The sequence below is a fragment of the Triticum urartu genome, unplaced genomic scaffold (genome assembly GCF_003073215.2).
Source record: "Triticum urartu cultivar G1812 unplaced genomic scaffold, Tu2.1 TuUngrouped_contig_6396, whole genome shotgun sequence".
NCBI classification, from domain to species: Eukaryota; Viridiplantae; Streptophyta; class Magnoliopsida; order Poales; family Poaceae; genus Triticum; species Triticum urartu.
This window is the reverse complement of record NW_024117156.1, coordinates 351-11,769: the sequence shown is the minus strand read 5'-3', so window position 1 is coordinate 11,769 and position 11,419 is coordinate 351. Positions and strand designations below refer to the sequence as shown.

General features: G+C 46.8%; 2 protein-coding genes across 3 annotated transcripts; one reads left to right on the top strand and one right to left on the bottom strand.

Moving 5' to 3' along the window:
- Window positions 1-530: 530 nt before the first annotated feature.
- Window positions 531-3,043, top strand: LOC125530553 (flap endonuclease GEN-like 1). The gene is given in 5 exon segments (XM_048694934.1): window positions 531-810; window positions 938-1,028; window positions 1,030-1,275; window positions 1,375-1,444; window positions 2,909-3,043. Coding segments are annotated over 5 exon segments (822 nt in total).
- A 6,190-nt stretch (window positions 3,044-9,233) lies between these two features.
- On the bottom strand, window positions 9,234-10,014 carry LOC125530551. Of its 2 annotated transcripts, none has more exons than XM_048694932.1 (2): window positions 9,581-10,014; window positions 9,234-9,457 (listed from the first exon to the last, which is right to left on the bottom strand). In XM_048694932.1, exons 1-2 carry the CDS (start codon window positions 9,989-9,991, stop codon window positions 9,320-9,322), a joined length of 549 nt encoding a protein of 182 aa, XP_048550889.1. In that variant the 5' UTR covers window positions 9,992-10,014; the 3' UTR covers window positions 9,234-9,319. The 2 variants fall into 2 exon arrangements, with proteins under 2 accessions (XP_048550889.1, XP_048550890.1); XM_048694933.1 differs by having other exon boundaries at window positions 9,234-9,454.
- Window positions 10,015-11,419: the final 1,405 nt, after the last annotated feature.

Genomic DNA, 11,419 nt, shown 5'->3' with positions numbered 1-11,419 from the left:
TACCCCTAGCCAATCCTTTATTTTATAGTTCGGTAGGTTATAAGGGGACTGCTAGAGATGCTCTTAGCATGATGACTTTCCGTCTATTTGCCACAACGAGCTTTACTACGGCAAGCTTTGCCCAGCTTCGGTGATGGCGAGGCAAGGACGGCGGCACGTCTTCGGCGCGTGCAGTGTCTATAGCCGTCGCCGGATGGTCCAGGGCTCGATTTATATTTTTTGTTACTTTTGGCTCTCTTTGTACCGCTGGGTGCCTCGACAAGAACACACATATACAGTATATTCTTGGGACAGTGACGGTTGTATATGATGGGTGGGGAAAACAGTAAAGGAGCAGGCCCGTTTCCCTCCTCCTCCGAACCTGCAGGTCGTTTCAAATTCCCCAAATCCTCAAATCGCTTTGTTGGCCGGCCGGTTGCATTCTTGTACCGGCGTCGTCTTGGATCTCACTCTAGTAACGTAACGTACGCTTTGAGGTCTCTTTATTATACGTGGATCTCCGGGGATTGACTAGAGAGAGGGCCATTGCCATGGGCGTGCGCGGCGGTTTCTGGAAGGCCCTGCAGCCGTACGCGCGGCAGGAAGGCATGGGATGTCTCCGCGGCCGCCGCGTCGCCGTCGACCTCTCGTCGTGGATCGTCTCCGCCATGAGCACCAAGTCGCCCACCCGCCGCAACATCGTCTTCCGCACGCTCTCCCTCTTCTCCAAGATGGGGGCGTTCCCGGTGTTCGTGGTGGACGGCATGCCGTCTCCGCTCAAGGCCAAGGCCACAAGTGAGGCCTTCACGCGATGCGTCCACGAGTGTGTGGTTGGCCTCTCCTCTCCTGATTCTGATTCTTGTTGCTTGCTAGCCTTCTCGATCTCCTCCTAGTCCTATATACAGTATCATGCATGCATACCGGTTTGGTTTGGTTTCACGATTTAATTTGATGCGGCAACTGCTTGGGCATCTGGGAAGGCCGATACTCCCGGCAAAGGGCGAGGCCGAAGCACTGTGCGCTCAGTTGAATCGTGAGGGCAAGGTGGACCTCTGACAGCGACGCCTTCCTCTGCGGAGCCACCACGGTGATCAAAGTGTTCCGGTCCACTAAGGAACCCTTCGAGTGCTACAACATAGCCGACATACAGGATGGCAGTGGGTTGAGTAGGAAACGAATGATCGCCATGGCGCTTCTTATTGGCAGTGACTATGATCTGCAGGGGGTGCCCGGTGTGGGTCTTCAGACCGCACTTGCGTTCGTGCAATTATTTCATGAAGACCATATCTTGGATGAGTAGGCGTCTCATCTACATTCTACTCTTGTTTCTCTAATTTTATTTTTAGATGTCCTTCATTCTGGAGTCTAATGTATAGCTGTTTTTTATATATCCAGATTACGTGCAATCGGAAAAGGAATCTATCCACCTGCAGCTTTCGCATCTCAATGTCCTAGCTTTGACAAGGTACGTACTACTACTTGTTCAATTACATATATAGATTATGCAATTAAGAATCAAAATTACGTAATGTGCGTACACAAGAATGAATCTTTTCTTAAATGCTAGGCGCGTGATCTGAATTGGGGGTTGAATATCTGCAAAAGATTAGCTGCTCACCCAAATTTCCCAAATGAGGAGATAATTAAACTATATCTATGTGATGACAATCTGGATACATGTATTCGCACTCCCCTGCTCGTATATATAATTCAAAAAAACTTGTTCACGAATAACTATTTGCTTGTGCTAAAAAAAAGAGTGACGACCACATGCAGAATGGGATGTTCCATCGCTTGTGTGGAATAGGGCAATAGGCAGCCTAATTCGAGGCGTTGGTCGACATATTATCGTATGGGAAGTGGGGGGAATCAGATATCCGACGCCACATGCTGCCGATGCTATCAACCATTTATTTACGTGAGATGGCGTCTCCATCCAATTCCAAATCACTGCTTCCTCTTGATGATGACCAGTATGAATTCCATTCAGTTAAACGGATCAAGATAATACATGGCCAACCTTATTACTTGGTCCAATGGAAGAGCCATGCTGACGATCGTATATTTGTACACACTGATGAAGATGTCCAGCTTGTGGATGAGGCATTTCCTAATGAAGCACGACGGCATAAGGTCTGCACTTCCTTTCTACCATGTCATCTTTTATGTTCCGTCTTACTAGCTAGCGAATAGCTAGTAAAAAAATGATGATGCTTCCTTGACATTATTATTATAGTATAATGAGACTTACTAGATTAATTTGTTGAGCAACCTTTTTTATATTTTTGTTCACTCTGCACGCATGGTTAACTAACAGATCGACTGAATTGTGGATGCAATGGCTCAAAGGACGACAGAAATCAGGAGCAAACAGGAATCGGTTGCTGGTGCCGAAAGAAGAGAAATCAAGATCCAAGCTTAACATACTAGCAAACAACATGTCCAAGACACCGAAAGGTGCAAGACCCAGACCCAGCTGGGTGCAGCTTAGCATCAAGGATTTCTACTGCTCGAAGAAGCCTCACGTAGAAATGGGCCAGACGTTGACAAGAAAATCCTCACCCGTGTCTCAGCGACACCACTCGATGTTGGGCTGAAACAGATATCTCTCCTTGCTGCCACCGCGGCGGAGGCTTGCATATGTATGTATGGTCAATCAGGAGGTGCATGCACGTGCGCCTTGTAACAGTCATTGTTAAGAGCTCTTTTAGGAAGATTGGCCTACTACTCAGAGTACGATCCACTACTTACCCCGTTTGATATTTATTAGCTGTCCGATCTAGTGGGGGGTTAAAAAAGATTAAATTTAATATTTTTATGCCAAGAAGGGCATAATGGTCCAGGATGAAATATCCTTTTTCAACCGATCACCTCCACGACAGATCTTTTTTTCAACCGATCACCTCCATGACAGAACCACGTCTAACAGATCCAGATCGAGGTCCTCCTCGCCCTCGTCAATAATCAATTCACCATCCTCCTCCTCCTCCCCTTCACTCTCCTCGACGTGCCCGGCGACTACATCTGCGCGGCTGAATCGGTGGCGACATGGGTAGCGCTATAATCTAGAGGACCCCCCCCCCAGCCGATCCCATCTCTTCTCGGCTGCCATCCTAAGGTATGATCCTGACTTCTTGGATTCGTAGCCTCCACTTCCTACTTATTAGTTTAGTCTTCATCGATTTAGGTTTCCCTAGTGCATACGATTTAGTTTAGGTTTTTTTCATCGTCCATGCTTACTTCAGTAGTTCATCTATGTTGATGATTGGTTGGCCTCACACGTACAACTAGCAAAGTTTGATATTGCACACAAGATTTCGTACTGGCTTTGGCATGCATTTGTCTTTGCCAGTGAACAATTTTTCATGTGCAAAATGAATAAACGTTGATGATCGGTTGGCCTCGCCTAAAGGAAGACATGGCAGATGTAAGTGAGTGTATGTTCGAGTACTATCATATTGCCAGCAGGATGTTTCATAGTGAGGATGACGGTTATAAATTCTATAACAAGTATGCTCTTGAGAAAGGTTTTAGCGTGAGGAGAAGCTATGTTGGGTGGGATGGACCCAATAATCATATAATTTGAAGGAAAATTGTGTGTAGTCGTGAAGGAGTTCGCGAAGAGAAGGACATGAAGAGGAGGATGGAAGATGGACAGAGGAGGACACAGAGTATAACTCGTGTTGGGTGTCAAGCTAATATAAACTGGTCATTGCAAGACTGGATGAAACAGGTTGGTGGTTTGTCAAGGATATCATTGATGAACAGAACCATCCTCTGGCCCCACGGGATCTTTCGTGCCTTTTACATTCACACAAACGAATTAGCAATGAGCAGAAAGCGGACATTGCAGACATTGAAAAATATGGGATCCGCAAACACCATATTATGGATATCTTGTGCATGCAATACCGAGGATATGATCAGGTTGGATGCACGAGGAGGGACATTTACAACTTCTATCATGCTAGCAAGCAGGAATCAATCTGTACCGGTGATGCAAAAATGGTGATCAGTCACGTGATGGCGCGGCGAGAACAAGATCTGAAAAAAAATTTCTCCAAGTACTTGGTTGATGAACTTGGCCATCTGAAGGGACTGTTCTGGTCTGATAGTCAATTCCGACTTGACTACGAGGCTTTCGGAGACGTTTTTACTTTTGATAGCACATACATAACCAATAAGTACAATCTGCCATTTATGTCGTTTGTCGGGTTGAATCACCACCGCAACACTGTTATTTTTTGATGTGATATAATTTCTCATCAAACAAGCTGGACATACGAGTGGATGTTGCGGACCTTTTCTGATGCCAGGGCACAGAAGCATCTGATATATGTGATCACGGACAGGGACCTTGCAATGCAGAGAGCAATCAGGGTGGTCTAGCCTGACTCAAACCATACATTGTGTATATGGCACATTTAGCAGAACATTGTACGTCATCTGAGTGATCACACGGTAAAGGAGGAATTGAGATCTTTCATATATGATTCATCTTCCCTTAAAGAGCATGACAGAAAATGGAAACAATTCTTACAAGGGAATAAAGTAACCGCTGCATCAGATGAGAAAGTTGTGGTGTGCTCCATATCTTGAGGGGAGTTGTTTCCTAGGATTGAGCAGTAATCAGCGGAGTGAGAGCTTGAACTGTGTTCTACATACGCATTTTGAGGCTAAGATGGTGTTGTTTCAAATGCTAGAGCAATATTAGAGTTGCCTTGTGACGCGACGGTTGAATGAGGCTCTCTAGGACACCGAGGCCCTGCAGTCACTTCCATTTACAGAGGAAAATGCTTCGGATCTTGAGAAACACACCGCAGAAGTTTTCACTCTCGTTGTGTTTAAGTTGGTGTTATGGAGCATTAATGCTGTCAGCAAATGTCAGATCAGAGAGGCACTACATGCATCCGAAATTACCACGTATGTTGTCTCTAAGAAAGAAAGAATGGATAAAAAGTTCGAAGTGCGCAGTGAGGAGTAGGAATCTTTTGTGCAGGACCAGTTTTACTTGTCGTGAGGTGGAATGGCGCACGCACACCATGTTCCCACATATTGTACATATTGGGAATGTTACAAGAAGAAAGAGTGCCGAGGTGTTGTGTTCCCACTAGGTAGACAATGAGTGCAAGAAAGAACGAGATGTATGACTATTCGTCAAGCCCACAGAGGTACCGTCAACTGTGGAATTTTAGTCATGCGGCATGTTTCAAGGCATGCCACTCTAATGAGGCGTATCAGCGTCCAAAGATGGTTTTGGATGCACAAGATAATGGCAAGGAATCAACTATTGAACAAGCTAACAACAAGGAATCAACAAATACCCAGAGTAACAACATTAGGTTTGGTCCATTGATGCCGCAATCAGCGAACATTGATGGTGAAGGTTTAGATAAGGTTTTGGATCCCTTGCATGTGCCAGGACGAGATGCACTGAAGAAAAGGCTATATGCAAAGATGGAAAAGATAAGATAAGCGGGTAAATGCGGCTATTGCAAGGGGGACGTCACAATCGATGTACGTGCGACCGAAAGAACTGCAACTTGCCGTCGTAGAACCTTGACATCCCTCTCCTGCAAGTTAACAATGTTCATCCATGAATTGAGCTTGTGGTGCAAGTGGAAACATATGGCTCATGGTGGTGATGTCATGATGATGATGATGATGGAATGTTAGGTTAGGTAGGAGTTACCTGACTGGGGTAGTTGGGCCATGAGGCTGGACATATATCTTACAAGTTCGGTTGATGCCCCTCACGGCCATCATCGTCAGAGCCTCAGCTGTAAGTGACGGCAACGGTGGATCGACGAAAAAAACTATTGGTGCCAGAGACGGAGAAGATAGGAATGGTAGCATTCTGTACTAAAACTAAAAACCATGTGGGCATTTGTCAGCCCAATGATCATCTGTTGACATTCCAGTTTATTATACCACCTACGTTTTCTCCTTCCCCTTTGCACCTTTTATCTTCTTGCCGCCTCGCTTGCGTGTACACAAGCTATTTCGCTGTACTCCCTCGGTTTCTAAATATAAGCCTTTTTAGAGATTTCAGTATGAACTACATGCGGAGCAAAATGAATGAATCTATACTTTAAAATATGTCAATGTATATACATCCATCCGTATGTAGTCCGTATTGAAATCTCTAAAAAACATTATATTGAAACGGAGGGAATAGAACAGAGTACTATCTGCCATTTCAAAAAAAAAATTGAAACAAGGCAAAAGACTTGCCATTTTCATTGAGTAAGAGAGAAGTTTGTGAGATACACGCTGCTCAAGCGGCACAAACGCTAACTAATAGCTCTCGTGGTATTAAATTACTCAAATGCTTGGCACCCGCAATAGCCCAAAGCAATGCCTCATCCTTAATAAGGCTAACAATCACGGCCACCAATGCCGCTTTATTTCTAAAGACGCGTGCATTCCTTTCTTTCCAAATCTCCCATCCAACAAGGTGAATCAAAAGATGAGAGAGCCTTTTCTTTGATGTGCAACATTGATGATTCCTTGCCACCAAGCTTTAACCGTGGGGAAGATGTGTCAATTTGTCGTGTCAACTTGAAGATCCAACCATGAGAACACCTCCTTCCAAACGCGACTTGCAAACAACACTTGAACAAGAGGTGGGTCGCCGATTCCTGCACTTGGCTACAAAGAGGGCATTGACCGCAATTGGGTCATCCTATCCGCTGTCCAAATAATGTTCTGAGTGACCAACCAAGCAAAAAATTTGTGTTTGGGGGGTGACCAAACATTCCAGACCATATCCTGCAAGGGTGAACGGAGATGTCCAGCAAATTGGGCCTTGTAAGCCGATGATGCAGTGTAGGTCCCGTCATTAGTGAGCTTCCAGATGATAGAATCACAAACTCCAGGTTGTATGTTGACGTTGGCTAGCTTTTCCCAGAGAGTGGCGAATTGTTGAATGTGAGCAAGCGGCATCCCATGTTGGGTATCGATGTGATTAACCCAAGCATTATCTCTCAAAGCCTTGTCCACCGTGGTCCCCTTTTTCCGCGAGATCTCAAAAATTTTTGGTGCAATGTCTTTGTGCCTCATCCCCTCCAGCCAAGATGACTCCCAGAATCTTGTTGTTGCGCCATCGCCAATAGTAACCTTAGTGACCGCCGGCAAAGATGTCATGATCTTTATTGTTGCATAGAGTTTCCAAGCAATACCAAGCTCTCGGAGGGTCATCCCATTCAAGCTAAAGCCATCTTAAGCGCAGCGCAGTAGCGAACTTCCCAAGGTTAAGAATTCCGAGGTCCCCAAACTCCTTAGGCTAGCAGGCTAGCTCCCAATTGACTTTACATTTGTCACCGGACACCTTAATTATTAATTTTATAGGTCGAGATGCAGGCACAGGACAAGGCCCTCAACTCACGTAGCCAAGGAGAGGGAGCAGGATTGTGTGGTTGTAGCAAGTTACTACTGTCTACCTGTAGCCAAGGCACTTCAGAACTTTCACGTGAGGACCCAGCTACATGTTGTGAACTGGTGACGTTGTGAATTCCAGTATATGATAGAAGTATCTCGATATAGTATGCTTACCGAGGCTGGCAACCTACAGTAGTACAGTATACTACTGTACTTTTTTTGCAAGTTAGTAGTACAGTATACTACATCGCAGTTTACCCTTTGAATGCATCCACCGAAGCATTTCTCCCTTTTACTCCATAGGAAAGAGTATGTCAATACTGAGGACAATAGACAAATGTCCAAACAATCCATATAAAATTTTGTCTTGAAAGTTTATTTACTTTCTTAAAATAATGTCATAAGTTGAACAGAATGATCCCGAGGGCAGAAGACTGAAGTATAGATTATGAAACCAGTAAAAAAATGAGATTATGACAGAAAAAGAAATATATATTTTTGAAAAAAGTCCGACTTAATGGTGGTAAAAGGAGTAAAATGAAAAGTAATGCTTATTTCCCCTGTATTTCAAGTTTGAATATGTGAAACTATATTTCATGACACATGTCAATACTATTCCTTTTGAAAGTAAAACGAAGGCCTTGCTCAACCGTTCTTCATAAAGAACGTTGTCGCACTATCATGTGTTGATGCGAATGGGTGTGGCTAGACTTCAGTCAGCTGGAGAAAAATTGGGGTCAGACAATTCTGTGAACCCTTGGATGGGAAATCAACGGCGTACAATCTTTCTTCAACCTCTCGGCACATCTCCTTCCTTGAGCTGCCAGCCACCACCGACCCCCACCGCCTACGGGCGGCGGCGCTCCCGTGCCACCTCGCCCTCCCCGAAACAACCCCCTGCCGCTGCCCATGGCCATCCCTCTATCCCTGCCCTCCCCGCGCGGAGTTTTTTCTCCGGCAAAGCCCCACACCACCGCCCCCACCCTGAACCCTAAGATAGATACGGGGGTGATGATGGCGAGCCCCTTCCTTCTCTCCGGCGAGGCCCTTCTCCTTCCTTCATTCAAAAATCGACTGACCCCGATTTCGAAGATCAGCTAACTGATGTGTAGCTAAACTGGATGCAAATTATATAAAAGTTTTGTGGAGTTCCCACTAGAAAGCAGAAATCTTCTTTTGAATTACATGATATATTTAACAATAACATAGGTGTTTAAAGTTTTATTTTAATTGTTTACACATAATGATCTTACGTGCAAAGCACGCACAAATTACTAGTAGAAATGGCGAGTCACTTGGAAGCCTCGGAAATCTTACATGTCAAAGAGCAATCCGATGTGAACTGTTGACCATTTTCATGGCATGCTAGCTGGAAAGGAAAAACAGAGTCTCATGAAAGCACCAACCAAACTCTCATGCAGCTACAGGCAACTCTGACAACAGCACACGGCAAGATTTGACGACACTCCAGATCTGCCATGGGTATGAAAGCGGACAAGGATAACATTTTCGAGATGCCGACGCCACATCTGTCAAGACACAAGCTTAGCCTTCCGGTAAACAAACACAGTATTGACAGCCAAGGGAACACATAAATGGTACAGAGACGTTACGAACTGGCCAAGATAAGGGTCGAATTAGCTAGCGCTACCATAACAGTCTCTTACATGCTCATCACAGACACGAAACTAATAAGATAACACTCCTGATTTTTCTCATTAAAGGAAGATCATGATAGACACAGGAAGCAACCAAGACAAGCGGAAGAAGAAAATGGAAAGTGCAGACTTCATATGACTGACGAGGTTCTACCGACAAGAACCAACCAAATTAACCCAGCTGAGTTAGTCAGATCGATCAGGCAAACAGCAAGCCACAGCCCTGGACGATGCCTAGCTAAGGGATGGATGTTCAGTTTACTTCACTGCAAGCCATCCAGAAGAGAATGTCAGGACCGGCTTCACTTCTTGTGCACCCTGCAGTCTGGAGACTTTGGCTGCAAGGGCGACAGCGGCTGCCTCACCACGTCCACACTGTTGAAATCCGTGGCCAGGCCGACGGGGCTCGTCTCCTTCAGGCTCGAGGACTTGCGCTTCTGCTGCAACAAGAATGACATTGTTAATGTAGTCAATATAGCCAGACTAACAGCTCTGCTGCCTGTGTGTGTATATTAAATCAAATCAGTAAACACTTGAGCTTTACGGTTGGTTGTTGTCCTTACCTTGGTGTAGTTACTGGACTTCAGCAAACAGCTGCAGGATCCTTCAACCTCATGTTCAGTCCTCCTGTCATCACCAACCAAACAAGGAGGCCAAGCCATAATATACGGATAGGCAGAGTCACCAGATGTGCCGTGGATCAGAAGCTCAATCTCCATGGTCTCCAATGAAAGGTAGAAGAAGGAGCTGCGCTGTGTGCCGGCAGCGGTTATGCTTGTCATGCACAAGTACACGCATCCAAACCTAACTTGCACAACTTCGACTTGGCCCTCCCACTGCCAGGGTGTAGTAGTGAACTGATCCATTTCTGCCCTCAAACGGATAATGTCTTGCAGCACCCAACTATCAATTCCATCACCGTCCCCGCTGCGGATCCAAACAAGGAGAAGAAAATCTTCAGTTGCATAGACCATGCAGAGTTTTCCATCCTCGGTATCCCCAATGTAACCGATTGCCTGCGAGGGTAGATAGACATTCGAGACATCCATGGTGGCTGTATTTATCCTGACCGCACGTCCTTTGCCATACAGAGACCGATAAAAAGAACCACCCACCAGCGTGAAACCACTGTCATTCAGGTAGATTCCACCACCGATTTCCGTCCAGGGGTGGATGACCCAATCCTCCGTTTCCGACGAGAATACGGCGGCACGAACCATAGACAGACACGCGCACACACAGACCACGCGGAACGACCAGGGGACAGGGGTTCTCCTCTGAAGACAGCAGATGGAACCAGGATGATGTCCCTTCCATAGCATGCTCGGGCATCGGGATGATGTTCACGGCCCAGGTCATGGGGTTCATGACAGCGAGGGACACCATGTTCCGCAGGAGGATGTAACCGTCGCGGCAGTCCATGATGCTCCAGCAGCCTGCAGGGAGAGAGGTGAGGAAGAAGTCGCCGTGGCAGAGTGCAGCGGTGACGTCGGGATCTGAGCGGCGGACGGGGGCGAAGGAGGGGGCTGTGCCGCCCTCGATTCGGAGGAAGATCCCGACGGAGGTGACTCGACCCGCCAAGCTGAAGCGACGTAGGACAAGGCCATCCGCCGAATGAAGGGGCTGATCGTCATGTCCTCCTCCGACTCCGACTCCGACAACGGCGACGACGACAACTCCACCTCCTCCGACAACGACCAAGATTCTCCACCAGCCGCGGATGCCTACAACTGCACCGGTGATCGGAAGGGCAACGGCCCGGCACGGAAGTGGTGATCCCACTTCTCCTCCAATGTTTATATCATTTTTAGTTGTTGATGTTTAAGAATTTGTCCGGTGACGAACTCAGATGATCTTTTGAATGATGTGAAGCTCGTTTATATCCATTTGCAGCCGATTTTGCTGCCCGTCATTTGATCACGTAGAGTAGCTCATGTTGCATGTATATTATGGATATAGGGTGTCGGATATGAGATATGACTTTTTTTGTCAGATTTATCAGTGGCGGTGGAGGGGATAGACGGAGGTTTCGCTGCTGGCGCACCCGGCAGCAGCAGCACCGGTTGGCTGCTCATTGCTCGAGACTCCAGGAAATAAACTCTTTTTTGATTGTGTACGCACAATGATAGGCCGCGCCTCGGCCGCCGCCGCGGCTGCGGCTTAGTTCGCATCCCGTCCTCCACCCCTAACCATGGCCTCCTCTCCCACCACCAACCTCACCCCCTGTGATCCCTCCACAGCCACCAACGCCCCCACCCTCCCCTCCGTCCTAGCTCCCCTGCAGATCCAGATCCAGTGCTGCTGGCTGCCAGTGTTGAGGATGGAGACGGGGACTCTCTCGCGCGCTTCGTGGATTGCCCTGGGATCCCCCCTCCGCTCAAGCTGCCACCACCTCCAGATCG